The 14,830-nt window shown below is 40.2% G+C and overlaps 1 protein-coding gene across 4 annotated transcripts in view; it reads right to left on the bottom strand.

The window, feature by feature from the left end:
* Nucleotides 1–2,181: 2,181 nt before the first annotated feature.
* Nucleotides 2,182–14,830, bottom strand: part of CDKL5 (cyclin dependent kinase like 5) — a 123,824-nt gene continuing 111,175 nt past the window's right edge. For 3 of the 4 annotated variants that reach the window (XM_042867097.1, XM_042867096.1, XM_042867098.1), the window contains exon 17: nucleotides 11,560–12,193. In XM_042867097.1, coding sequence (XP_042723031.1) covers nucleotides 12,152–12,193 — 42 coding nt within the window. In that variant the 3' untranslated portion in view covers nucleotides 11,560–12,151. Of the gene's footprint in view, nucleotides 8,822–9,799; nucleotides 9,920–11,012; nucleotides 11,136–11,559; nucleotides 12,194–14,830 lie in introns of those variants that run through there. The other variant, XM_042867099.1, reaches the window with a different exon arrangement.

The following is a 14,830-nucleotide window of genomic DNA, read 5'->3' as shown; positions in this document are numbered from 1 at the left end:
TTTACCTGTGGAAGTATGTGCACAGCTCTCCAACTTGTAAAATGCAACAGTTTCGAAATGGGAAGCAGGACAGAGCCGCATTCAGCCTCATGACATGAATGAGTGCAGTGCTTACAGAGTGCTGAGCTTTGCCTAATCCAAGTGGTGTGACAAGAGACTGCCTCAGGCCCTCCAGTCCAGATCCATCATTTCTAAGTCTGCAGCCCCATTCTCTTAATTATTTCCCACAGAAATAACCCCTGAGCAGCTGTCAGAGTGAGATACCCACACAAACTCTGCTCTCCCTCCCAAGGACAACCAGTGCTGACCACACTGTGGCTACCACAGCGAGGTGGGCTGTACCCACAGCCCTGTGCATCCCGTTCCCTGTGTGAGGAACACTCATTCCTCACACACCTTCACTCCAGTAAATTCGTAGCCCTCCTTTGGACACACTCTAATTGCTTGATGTCCTTCTGACATTGTGGTGCCCAAATCCACACCCAGTGCTGGAGGTAAGCCGCACAGTGCAGAGCACAGCAGGACAATCCCAGTCCTCTCCCACTGGCAGTGCTGGGCCTGGTGCAGCCCAGGGTACAGCTGGTCTTTTTGTCTACCAGGGCACTCTGAAATGCTGAACCATTGGTGGGTGGAAGTTAAAGGCATTAGCTTGGGCCAGACCAGTTTTCCTTGTTTGAGACTCAATGCTCAGTGAAGGCAGCAGCAGCAGCAGCATGGTCTCACAGCAGCTGTGGCTGCAGCATAAGCCACGTGGTGGCCATTTCAGAAGGACTTCGGCAAGTAGGGCATGGAGCTCCCTGCTCCTCAGTTTGTTTCCAGTTACCCCAAGGAGTGAGAGACTGGCAGCCAAATATTTGAAGTTTTTTGAAGCTGCACACAGTAATAAACTAAGTCATAACCAGGACACGTTAAAGGTGAAGCCAGCAATATCACTGACACCTAAACATTTGTCCAGAAGAGTGTCAGTTTGTGTGGGAATGACTAAGTCCCAACAGGTTACTCAGACACAAATCACGGGCCGGAATGTTGTAGGGCCCATTAATTTCTGGTTAATGATTGATGAGTGCATGAGGGGGGTGATGCTGTTCAAAAGATAAAAAGCAGAGGGAGGGAGGGAGGGAGGGAGGGAGGAAGAGAGGAAGGGAGGAAGGGAGGGAGGGAGGGAGGGAGGGAGGGAAGGAAGGAAGGGAGGAAGGGAGGGAGGGAGAAAGGAAGGCAGGAAGGCAGGAAGGAAGGCAGGAAGGCAGGCAGGAAGGAAGGAAGGAAAGAGGGGGAGAAGGGGAGAGGGGGAGAAGGAAGAAAAAGTTCCAGTGTTTGCAGTGAGAGGAATGGTTGGAAATGGAGTGCTTCAGAGCTATCTTGTCTGTGATCTGCAACCTGCTGTGGGGTACCTGCTTTAGCAGGGGGTTGGACTAAATGATCTCCAGAGGTCCCTTCCAGACCCTACAGTTCTGTGATTTTGTGATGCTGTGAAAACATCATCATTATTGCAAACAGACACATGCTGGCTTCTCAAACAGGGAGTGCATCAGGACCTGGGCAGAGCAGCTCTGTCACAGCTCTGCCCCATCCAGGGGCACCAGGAGGGCTCTGTAAGCAGCGTGGCACAAATAAGAGCAGCCATCAAGCAGTGCCAATTTTCTAGTGCAAAATCTGCATTTTTATTAAAGACATATTTTGGAAGGCCCATTCAAAAATACATTGTGCTCAGTAAAAATTAACCATTTCCATGCTGATAATTAAGGTTACCACAGGATTTTTTTTTTCTCTTTTAGAATATTTACAGCAACAATATAAATATTACAGAAGTTAAGAATGGAATACATGCCCAAAAAAAAATTTGGTAAGGTGTACCAACAACATGATACAAAGCGTTGTATACAAACATTTTACAAATGGTTTATTAACTTGCATGAAGTCATCCTTAAATATTCAGCACAATTTAAAATCGATTCGTATTTCCAGGATTAAAAAGATTAACACCACAGCACATTCCTTCCACAACAGAAAGCATGGCAGATCTAAAAATCTGTGCGCTTCGGATTTCTAATAGCTGTTAAAAGTATTGGGGAATCATAACCATAAATGTAGGAAGTTTTGAAAGCCACCTCCCCAGTCGGGTATTTCTGGAATAGTGATTGTGAAAAAAGACCCCATTCTTCCTAACTTAGTTTTTCCTTCTTTCTGCCAAATGAAACGAATTCAGAATTCAGTATTTCACAGTGGAGATCTAAGCAGTCCTGGAAGTCCTTATCAGGTTCACCAGATTTAAAAACACCTGCATAGAATTTCCAACAAATTACGTTTTCGTGGAAGATTTCACTCATTGTTCCTTGTAAACCACATACATATGGATGTTACTCTTTTTGATTAGACATATTCTTCAGTAGTCTAAGATGTGCACTAGCTGGAGAAAAAAAAAGTCAGAAAAGGGAAGCCAAGACAGTTAACACACCTAAAGTTTTGCCTTACTAAACAGTTAAAAGCTCTGCCATTGGATTTACAAGTCAAGAATTTACACCAAGAGGTTCATAAGCTACAGGAAACTTGAATAACATCTTCCATCTTGCGCTATGAACATGCTGTAAGTTTGCTAATGGAAAGCTCTACGAAAGCAGTTACTTCACAAAGCATTTATACGCCTATACAATTAAGATGCCACCTTGCATTTCTCAGAATGGACCCAGAGAAACAGTGCTCTGTGAAAACAGAGACCTGGTGGAACAGAAAGCCTGGAAGGCAGTCTGTTTTGGTGGGGCACAATGAGGTAAGGTATCTCACCCAGATGGAATGGAAAATAAAAGTGAAGAAACTCCTGAGCAAGTCTAAGGATAGCTGTTCGAATAAAACAGCAAACAGGGTGGAGTAGTAGATAAGGCCTCTAACTCCCTGATAAACTGCACTAGAGAAACAACAAAGAACAAGGCAACTGCAATATTTGAGAACCACATGGGGAAGAGCAAGGGAAGACTGCAAAGCAGTGCAAAGGATGGTGTCAGGATTCCAGGAGAGCTGAGATGGCTTGGAGGTTTTAGAAGTGTATTGGATGAAGGCCCATCAAAATTTTATTACTTGGTTGCTAACAGTACCTAGAGGAAGAATCTTTTCATACATTTATTCGAAATTTAGAGTCAGTAATAAACTCAGAATAAACAAACAAAACCTCAACCACATTCTGCAAGAGAGAGGAGGTAGATTGACTTGTAGAGAAGACAAGAGATGCGCAGAGTCACTCTTAGCCTTAGTCCACATTCCAAGTTCAGATTCTTGAGCCACGTTTTAAGAGTCACATTCACAGGTTACATTCTAAAAAGAGCCTGAGAAATAATTTGACTTGCTGGAACAACAGCATCGATGTATAGAGGGCTCTTTCTCTCACACTTCTGTGCATCTTCTGCTTAGGTTGGCAAGAAAGCCAATGTCTGCTCCAAGCAGTTGGCTGCATACAACGATACTCCTGCTAGCAAGTGAGCATCCCAGCATAACTTGGAGCAAAATTAACTTTACATGTAACCTATCCTGTCTCATGCAGTAGCTGTAATGAAAGACTGCTGAGACAACAGATGATCTATGACAGGATTTACCTTCAAATTAAAAGAGGATCTCCTATAAAATCTGCTTTGCTTAACTACCGTTAACTTTGCTTCATGATTGCAGAGTGAGAGAACAACTGTTTCAGTACAACATCTGAACCCAGTGGTGTGTACAAGCCTTCACCAGCCAAGGGAGCCTGAAGCAACGATGGTGCTGTCTGGCTCAGAAACGAGCCAACAGCTAGAACTTCCAAGCTGTGTTGTAGTAAAAGGGCTTACTCAAATTGTTCCCTTTTTAACAAAGGCCAGAAAGTTAAATGGCTTTTCTCCTGATTTACTACAAACCCCATTAATGAATGGTTAATATCATGACACCATTGGGGGAAGCGGTGTGGGGAAAGGCACCTGTTCTTAAATAGTGTCCTGATCTAAAGGTCGTTTAAAAACAGTTTAATAGGGCACATCACCTTTCCAAGCATCTTCTGTGACACTCCTAATCCTATTTCAAATGGTGGGCCTACGTATGTGAACAACAGCCCAAACGTGTGGTTTGTGATATAATCCCATTAATAACCATATTGTGCATGACAGCTGGAATGGATAAAAGAAGCATTCATTGCCACCCCACAATTTGCAGTATATTATATATGGCTATCCTTGTAATACCTTTTGTGTGACTGAGATTCAAATATTCTCCCAGTTCTACTCTGACAGTTTTCAGCACGTACAAAAGTAATTGCATGCAGATATTCTTGAGGCATGTTGCACTACCAAAATGCCTTAAGACAACAACAACAAAAAAAACCCGAAACACAAACAAAAAACCTTCAGTGCTTCTAGCTCAAAGCTCCCCTCAAAAGTGCCTGTTTTTTGTCTTAGCTAAGTAGATGTTAGCACTGCTTTCAGAGTTCCCTTTATTACAGGGAATCACAGCACTGAACTGTGAAGAACATACAGCTTGTTCTGGGTGAACAGAGGTTGGTATGTGGCTTTTTACACTGTTAAGATTCATCTTTTAGGAGACCTGACTGCAGTACCAAGCACTGGCTGAAGGCCTATTGCAGGACCCTACTGTTGACAGAGCTCTCAGCTTGGCTCCCAGACACGAGCTAGTATAGCAAAAAGGCAACAAGCCTGGAGATGATGTGAAAGTGTATTCTAAGTTTGGAAGTTTGTGGCCTGCTTTAAGACTGGTCTAAGAGAACCGTTACCTGTACACAGAGTGGCATCAGGATCACCCATTTAAGTGGGTCTGGCTTGGTATCAGAAGTGAAGGCTTGGTGTCAGTCTCAAGCCCTGTGGGATGGAGAACGTTTCAGATAGACTGGATCAGATCTGGAACTACTGACATCCTGCCATGAACTTGGCCTGGTGCCTGCTGCTGGCGGCCTGTCAGAGGAGCAATGGATCTTGGACTGTGCTAACAGAGCAAAAAGCGTTCAATAGCCCTAAGGGACTGCTCTCTGTGGCCAGGTCTGTTAACAACACGTGTTGCTTTAGGTTAATGCATTTTCATGGCAGTTTAAAGGGACGGCTTATTCACATTGTTTCGCACAGTTTCAATTAAGATGAGCTTAAGGTGCTTCATGTCAGTTAACAAGAACTATAGTAAAACATTATAGACAAGTTTAGGCAGCTTGAGTTCTGCAAAATGACTGTAATTCCTTTCTGAAACTTAGTTTCTTTACTGTTCACATCATTAATGATGCCATAATAAGGCAAAGCAAGGAATAAAAGGCGGTTTAACTAATATTATCTATAGTCAGTAAATCTATAGAACGTGTAACACAAGACCAGTGAAGAGGAAAGCTCACGCTTATAAAATTGTTTGCTCTGTAATTCTCTTCTCCTTTATTGAGGCAGCAAATCTTAGCCATATAATAAGACTCCTTTGGAAGCTTCAGCAGAATTACAGCAGAATTAGTGATATTCTGAATATTTGGAAGTCAGACCAGATTAAAAATACACAGTTTACCTCAGCGCCAGCTGGTTCATTCATCTGCTGTAAGGTCATTCTAACAGAACAGAGAAAATACTACGTATGTCCAACACAATTTGGTATTAAATCTGTTGTGGTTTGTTGAGAAGAAAAAGCAGTACGAAAGTAGACACAGGATTTTGTAAATATGGGCCACCAAACACTTGAACATTCTTTAGGTCACTCTTGAAGCTTTGCTAACTACTTTAAACAGCTCTATGTACAGTCAAGAGATTATCCTGATTCAACTCAATGGGTACTGAGAGGAAAAAGAAAAAAAGAACCAACCCACCCTTGGGAAATATTTTTCCTTGACAGAAATCAGAATAGCCATGTACAGCCCAGTACGATTATCTCTGGCACAAAGCTCTTACTATCAATATAAAATTCTTGTAGAGGCAAAAGGAAATGTATCCATAAGGTACAGAAGAGCTTGGTATGAATGCTCACTCAGAGGCATTCACATTGTACTGCTTAGAGCCCCACTCTTAGGCAACGCTCTCATGAGGGATTTCAGTGGCATCAGCTCGTTTCAAAGCAGGCAACAGGAGCAAACTGCTTGTAATGAACCAGGGAATCCAAGAGACTTCTAAAATACAATGCTATTCCCTTGATTATAAAGACTAGTAAATACCACAATGTCTTTCCTGGATGCCCACTGAACTTATCAGAATCTGAGTATCCTTTCATATCTACTGTATTTATATATGATACATAAATATATTATTTATATACTACAGCATATATAAATATAGTATATACCATAAATATCTATACAAAATCACACACACATTTCTTGCAGGCAATTGACAAAGAATTCTTATTATTTTGTAGTCTTTCTAACTTACTAGACTTACTTCTTGCCTTGGACAAACCTGATGTACCATCCGCTCATACTGTAGTCTGTACAAAAGATTTTAAAGTGGTGGTGCCAAATTAGTTACTGTTAGAACTTTGGTATGATTCAAAAGGTACCGAACATCACGCCCAATTTGCATTGCATCAAAGTAGGAAGTTCAGCTCTTACTGTCTAGCTACTTCTGTTAACATTTATGGCTAAATCATCAAGTTTACATTCAGGTTAATCTCTTTTTGGAACAGACAACATATCTGCAGGTACACGTGTCTTATGAGGACACAATATAGATAAGGAACTATGCTGCAGAGTAATGAGGGACTTGAATGAATGAGTTTAAAAAGGAAAGATTGTATTGTTCTGACACTACAGGCCTGACTCTCCTCTTATTGCACAAAAGTTTAGACCAGCATAATTCTTTTAACTCCTAATGACTCAACTCTAGTTTATTTTGTCAGTAGCAACAGAGGAATCAGGTTATATATTTGCTACACTTGATGTTCACCAACGTAAAGGCAGTTTTGACAAAGCTGTATAGGAAACTGGAACCCAAGATCTAGTATTTTGCTGAGACTGGTCACTGAACTGAGTATGGGAATATCGGGACAGTAAGATCTAAGGAGAAATTAAGCTGCACGGCAACCTTCTCCCTCAACATCCAAATATCAGATGTGTAGCTTTAAATACATCCTGAAATATAATAAAAAGTGCAAGAGTACTTTTAATTTAAATACAGTGTTTATCTTAGTAGTTAATAGATTGCTAACAAGATGTAAAATACACATATGCATAAAAGCTCATACCATGATCTGCAGTGCCATGCTATGCATTAAATGTGAAAGTGTGGCATTTCACTTGCAATTCATGCTATGTTTCTTTGGTTTTCACCCCTACTATTAAGTGGAGAAGCACCTGCTTTAGCTTGTGATCCTGGGGCACTTTATCTCTTTAGAGAGAAAAAAAAAAAAGCAACTACCAACACAAGTCATTCTGGGGCTCTGGTCTCTTGATGCAGATGCAGAAATCTCATTAGTATTATTAGGAAAGCTAGGGATACAGGGGAGAACATACCACATTTAGATTATCGTACAGTTCTGCAGTCTCTTACATTTAGCCAATACTTCCAACAAAACAGCCCATAGTAATGCCTGGAATTGAATGATGTCTTTTGCTTGTTACCAGTAATTCCTATGATACTGGGCTCTCGCAGCTGAGCAAGATTCATACTGTTACAGTCACATTTATATCGACATTCAACTTCCTTTTATTAGAAGTATAATACTGCACTTTATATCACAAATGTATAAAAATATGGCAGATAGTGTCATAACAATACTTTTTCTTTTAAATGAGTATATTTAAAAAACAGACAGTTATTTCCCATTTATATATATATATTTATATAGAATAAAATACTCCTGATGCAATATATAAATGTTACTGTTAGTTTTTTTTATAGAAACTACTGTAGCTGTTGCACTGCTTCACAATGTTTCAAACAGCTCAAAATAACTTTACATTATAACATAAAAGATATGATTGTAACAGTACGATATTAGGTCATCATAAATAAATATTACAAATCCTATCAAATATGGAAGTTTAAAAAACAAATTTAAGACACACAATTTAACTTTAAACCCTTAACGGGGATACACTTTTATCACATAAAACCCACTGTTTTAACTAGGCAGCAAAAAATGTAGTAAGGGCATAGGTCTGCACATGAATGTTTTCACCCTTATAAGTGCCAACACATACCAGAAATCTCCCAGCTTTCCAACAGAGATGTGCTCTAAGCTGGAATGTAAATGAGAGAAAATGGCAATGCATTTTTCTCCCCGAATGGCACACTCTGCCTCTCGTCCAGTGACATTTCTGATGACGAGTGATTCCCAATTCGACTCGTTTTACTGTAGAATCCCTGACTCTCAATGTGGTGCCAAACAGCATAGCTCCACATGTACATATTGCACACCTTTATAAAGCTGAAAGCACAGTCTTACCATCACCAGAACTACCACCGCTCCCTCACGCTGACCTCCACGTGAACTGCCCGATTTCCTGGAGCAATTACAAGGCCGTCTCTTTCAGATCATTCAGATTTGGCATTCGTGACCGGTTTGTTCGGTTATACGTGTGCCCGTTCTGTCCACTCTTGGAAGGCTGCTCAGAGTAGGGGGGCCCATCGCTGGCGCTCCTGTTGACGGGGGAGACGTGCCAGGTGGGCTCCAGCTGGCTCGGGATCTGCAGCGTCGGCCGGCTCTTTGGCTGCGGCTCTTGCCGTGCGTTGCTGCTGCCACTGCTGGAGCTTTGACTCATGGGGTGAATTCGCACTTCAGAAAAAGCAGGTTTGGCCGGCTGACTCGGTAAGGGCTGGAAGCGAGGCTCAGCAGGGACAGAATGATTTGAAGAGAGGTGTAACAGCTTTCGAAGGGATTTTAATGGCTGGCTCTGAAAGATACGGGGAAAGCGCTTGACCTTCTGCTCTCTTGTTATGGTATCTATCAGACTTCCCATAACAAAGCCATCATCTCCTTAAATAAAGCATCTGGAACTTCACAGGACTTCCTCGCTTCTAATTGCATTCACATGGAATATTTCCTTCCAAGCTGAGAAAACACACTCAAAAAATATTTTCTCATTGTGGTTCAAACCCGAGTAACTATCTGCACTGAAAGACTGGCAGAAATCAGCAGTCTGATATTTTGTTAGCCAGCAGCTCTTAACCCTCATAGCTTCTTTAGCTGATGAGCAGGTGGAAGGAAAAGGGACACGTGGGGCTACTGAAATGGGTAACAAGTGCCAGGGTAAGCCTGAGTACACAAAATGGCAGGATAACGACTCCATTAAATTCCTCAGCTCTCAGAAAACTGCGCTTCTTCAAACACAGCGGCTGCAATGAATCCTCTTTTTCAGTTTTCAGTGTCATAATGGCACAGAAGCTGCCTCCCAACCTCTGCCCCTCAAGCTGGTTTTAGAGATGGAGAAAATAAAGTGGCATTTGTGCAGTGACGCTCCAGATATCCAGCCTGCACAGCCAGCAGCCCGTGCCAGCTTAGGCACAGGGGTGTGCTCACAGGCACTGCTGGGGTGCACCACACCTTGCAGAGATCACTTAAGGGCCTCTCCAAAGCACTGCAGTGTCTGCTGTGGATGTGCACTGAAAGGCTGTCTGCATCTAACACTTAACCAATATCTCTAAAGGCCCAAAGACTGACGTGGGGACACTTAGTCTCTCTTCTTTTCCCTATCATCTACGTCCAGATTTTCAAAGAAATACGTAAGACTACAGGTACATGTTTTACATTTAGAGAACAGGGACTGGGGGGGATGGGAAATAATGTCAAATGCGATTTTTCTATTCACCAGAGAAAAAGTTCTCAAGGTACCTCAGATGTTCGAATTCGGGGAAGTGATAATGCCACTTACATGGGGCTGGATTTCTGTCATCTTCTCAGGATGCCAATCCTTCTGCCTGTTGCTCTGGTGATTAGAAGAATGAATGGCTTTCTGTAACGCCAGGAGATCCTGACCATCAGTGCCAGGCATCTGCAACAAAACGTTAGATAGTGTGGTCTCTCAATATACTCCTCAGAATATCTGCAAATCCTTTTTCCCCAGTTAATTACATTATGCAAGTAAAGCTGATTACTGCAGCAGAATTGCAATGTCCTTTCAATATTTTCCCATAGGAAGAATAAGAGGCTGCACAGGTCATGCAGATTTGCTATACCCTTAGCCCGTAAAGCATCCACATGCTGTTAGTGTTATTTGTTGTAAGAGAGAGCAGTTAAATAAGGCTTCCAAAAAAATCAACCAAAAAAAATTGTTGAGCCTCATCTTCATTTAAAAGCATTCCATACTGCAGTTAAGACCATGGATCAGTTCTATAAATTTGTTCCTGATTGAGGCAGATCAAAATTGTGTCTGAAGTGATGTCTGTCTGATTTTGCCATCACAAAACAAGAGCTTTTCCTTTCCCCATCTTTCTGGTGCTCCACTGATATCCCAAACCAAAGTACAAATTGAAAAACTCAACAACCCTAAAAAAACAAAATGCAAACTCAAGAGAATTTATGGTTTACACAGAGACTTCAAGAGTTTTAAGCAAAAAAAGGACAAAAAGAACAATTCAATTGGACGTATTTTGGAATGGAAGCTGTCTTTTTAACATGAACAATCAGGACAAACAAAAATACAGTAAAAACATGAGCTAAAATTGGTGTTTCAGATAATCTGTTAACATTAATGTTAATATTTAATTAAATTCATGTAGAAAGGAGCAGTTGACACAGAAAATGCGCTTCCAATATAGCTATAAACCAAACCAAGTTAATTTTTTTCCTGATTGAAATGGACAGAATATTTTTAGTTTTAGACACAGGCATTTTCATTTTCTCTGGAACTACATATATACACTGCATTTTCAGTATATCAGATAGTCAAAAACCATTTGTCTTTAGACACAGTCTACTTCAACAGAACTGCCAATTTTACTTCAATTTATCGAACTGGCCCAAGATACTTAACTGGCATGAAGAGAAAGAAAGTGACCCCATCAAAATAAAACACATGCTGCTGTAGTCAGTAAAACAAGTTTACTGGAGCGTTTTACAGAGCTACTGTACTTAAAAATTAATACCATGGGTAGAGTGACTACAGGAAGCTTTTTCAAAGAAGAACTATGCTTTAAATTATTCTTTGAATTAAAAAGAGGAAAGAGGGATTTCTTGATGCTTGGATTCTCCCCGTTGGTTGAGTCTGTCTGTAATATAAGATACAAAATCTAAATGCATAGCATTTCAACTCAAGAGATCTGTCCTTACCACATTAATTCATTACTTTATTTTTGTAGTTCCAACGGTACATAGTATCAATCCTACGTATAATCTGCTGCAGGAAAATATAATGATTGAATAAAGAAAAGTGCGTGGAATAAATTCAAGGAGCTCAGTGCATACAAAGCACGGAAAAAGAGATCAGTACGCCCATTCTTATACCCATTTCCCATTAGGAATGCAGAGTGCATTTCAAAGCCTTTTGAAAACTGTAGGTACGTCTTGTTGACGTTACTGAGTTTTGGAACAATTCTTCTGTTACCTAAGATAAGGATCTACAATTATATGACACTTCTTATTGTTACATAGGTGAAATATCAAAGATATACTAATAATATTAGCAATCCGTTTTAGCATGAGCTAAAGTTTATATGAGTTTTTATGAGTTTACCTCTGGAAGAAATACAAGTGTTCTACTTTTAGCTTTTAAAAAAAGCTAGAGCTCCAAGATGAATTATTTCAGTTCTGACCAAAATACCACTTCAACAACTTGATGTACAACTGCAAGAGCACCGCCTGTTTCATTTTTACTTCCCTAATACAGTCAAAGAGCATAGCAGTGGATGAAATTAATAATAATAATAACAATAATAATAATAATAATAAAATAAACGATCAAGAATTAAAATTATGAACAAGATTTGTCCCCAGCTGAGGTACAAACAAGCATTATTTTGCTTGCTCCACAATGCAGACTAATGATCTTATGACTAAATAGAACAATGGGTGCATCACCAGAAGAGAAGGGTTTCAAACAACCTTCCCATCTTCTAGGTTCTATGCAAGTAAACAAAAGACAAAGACACTAAATGACACAGCTTCTTTAGAAACTCTATGGTCAGAAGAATTTCCCGTTTGCAGTACAGTAAATTAGAAAGGAATCAAAGCATCAGTAGAAGAAATGTTCATTCGCATCTGTTTGTTTCCAAAGGATGTAATTTCTTCAGTTCCATTGCTTGCAGCATGTGACAAAGTCTGATTTTGCCTAAAGACAGGGCATGTTGACAACATTGAGAACATTCATTAAAATTGTATGACCAAGATGTTATAATTGCAATATAATCAAAAGAGTAAGGCAAAAGCAAACAAGGATCACAAAAGAGAATAAGTAGAAGAGCTTACCCTTGGGTTGAGCTCACTAGAAGATACCAGAAGAGGGGATCTCCAGAAGAGATCCTTCCCCTCTGGTAGCCAGCTCTTAAATAGGTCCAGGAGGAGTGCAGCCTGGCTCCACCCCTTCCGGCAGCACAGGTGAATTGCCTTCAGCTGTGCTCCTCTGGCTGACTCAAGGCTCACCTCAGGTGATCAATCAGAGGTTCAGGCCGTGATTCAGCAGTTCCCATACAAAAATGCTTGGTAAAAAAACCCTGAGATTGTAGCAATCTTCAAAACTTTTTGCTACGTTACTAAACGACTCTCAGCAAGATAAAAGGAGAATGATTAAGAGCAGCTCTGCAGAAATAACATTGCAAAGAATTCCCATGGCAGACAATAATGATTATTATCCCATGAAGAACTGCACCTGGAGAACTCTAGGGAGAATGATTAATGGGAACAACTCTGCACAAGGAAGTGTCAGAAAATCCTATCAGTTCTGAGCTATCAGGAATTTTGAGAATGGCATTATTAACAACATTTCCAATTCAATTTCAGTCATCTTTGTGACTCTTATGCTAATCACCAGCAAAATGAGACTTTCCAAAGATTATTAGAAGTAAATAATACTAGTGAATGTGATATTAGCACCCTCTTAAGCTCTATAGCATGCTTCTCATTATGACTATGCTCTGGTCTAGTTCGTTATTTGCTGCAGAAAGTTTTTATCAGAGTACACAGGTAGAAGTACATACTTCTAGGAATCTGTAAGAATTATAAACTTCAGAATCAAAACCCAAAAAACTTGCATAGTCACCAGTTCTATGTTAGATTTGTTAACATGAATTCATAGAAAGCATTCACATGGTTGCCAAGAGTTATTACTACAGGTGTAGAAGGTTCTTCTAATGAAGTCAAACTTGGTGTTGAACTGAAGGTATTAATTTTCATTTGCACTGAAGATCCTAATGAATATGTCAATGTTTGTTAGATAGACTTCCTCAACTAACAGTGTCTGAGGCAGACGCTTGTGCATATGGTGGCACGCACAGTCTGCCCCTAGAAACTGTCTTGTAAGTAGAAATAACTGTAAGTAGAAATGGGAATAAGTTTTTTGGATCAAGTTGATGTCAGCAAGTTTGTAGATGAGATGCAAGAGTTTATCACTCTCTCAATTCAGGAATTTTATCTATCTTCCTGTGACATACTGGTTCTAACTAGACTTTGCAATTTCCCCTCATTACGTAAACCTTCTATCTCTCCCTGTCTCTTTCTTTCCTTATCCTTAAGGATGAGAAGAAGTAGGAGTAAGGATATGTATAAATCAGCCTTGGCTTGTAACCAGGGATGTTTTCAGTAGCTGCAGATCAGGGTTTTGGAAAGTGCTGCATTTTGAGGTGCAAAACAACTCAACTCAGTCTCTCCTTCATTCACATAGCTTAATCTTGCAGTATTTGCTACTTAACATATTTAAAAGCTAGGCTTTTAAAGCGTTCCCTACCACCAAGTCTGAATGGCTGAAATCTGAAAAGATCAAATTTAACATCACTGGAACAAGTGGTTTCAGGTGTGCTAGCCTTCCATGGGCATTTTGATATCAAAAAATCCCAGAGTCTTAATCTAAATATTTTGTTCCATTGTGTAATGTAAATGGTTGTATCTGAACTGAGTACAAATCTCAAGGTGAACAAGTTCAGAAGGAGGAAAAGCCTGGCCAGCAGGAAGACACGGTGCATCTCGTGTGCCAATTAATACACGCATGCACACGTTTCATGCAGTTCAAAGAAAATGAAACAAACAAAAGTAGATGAACGCTCCACTCCCCCAACTTTCAACAGATCTGCCCTCCACCAAAACCCAGATCACACCACCTCAGTCTGACAGAAGATATTTAAATACAGTCACTGCCCTTCACCCTGCAGTACCATTAACGTCTTCCAGAGCCTATTTTAACTAGAGTGAGTAAGCATGACTTACTTCATTTCAAGAACCTTCAAAACTGTAACTGCAATTTCACTTACAGAAATACTGCAACTTAATTTTCAGTGTTACTGAGATCTTAAGCAAACTGAAAGCTGAAATGTGGGGAATTCGAGTAAGCTTTTCTGAAAATCAGAGCATATCTTACTGCTGGTGATGATGATCTCAAAACTAGGTAAAATGATTTGATTTTCAGAATCCAAGTAAAGTCTGAAATTTATCCTCTTATTTTTACACTGAGAACACCAATATCAGAAAGCTATTGCCATTAACAAATTGAGTCATTTTATCTTAAAAAACATTTTATCCCATTTTATCTTAAAAAATAGTAGAATTCTTCATTTTCCTACCCAGAACTCGTTGCACAGGGAAATGAAAGCGTGAAGTACACTGAAAAGAATAGGCAACAAAGAGACCAAGGTTTTTTTTATGACGCTATTTTGTACATGAAATTTAGCAACATGCTGCTACACTAATAAAAGTAAGTTATCCTTCTGGTGGCCTGGTTGAGAATTACAAGGCCCCAGTTTCTAGATAAAGTACCTGC

This window comes from Lagopus leucura, unplaced genomic scaffold (genome assembly GCF_019238085.1).
Source record: "Lagopus leucura isolate 7727_CA_CO unplaced genomic scaffold, USGS_WTPT01 Super-Scaffold_100001, whole genome shotgun sequence".
NCBI classification, from domain to species: domain Eukaryota; kingdom Metazoa; phylum Chordata; class Aves; order Galliformes; family Phasianidae; genus Lagopus; species Lagopus leucura.
The sequence above is the reverse complement of the archived record's forward strand: the minus strand, read 5'-3'. Positions and strand labels throughout refer to the sequence as shown.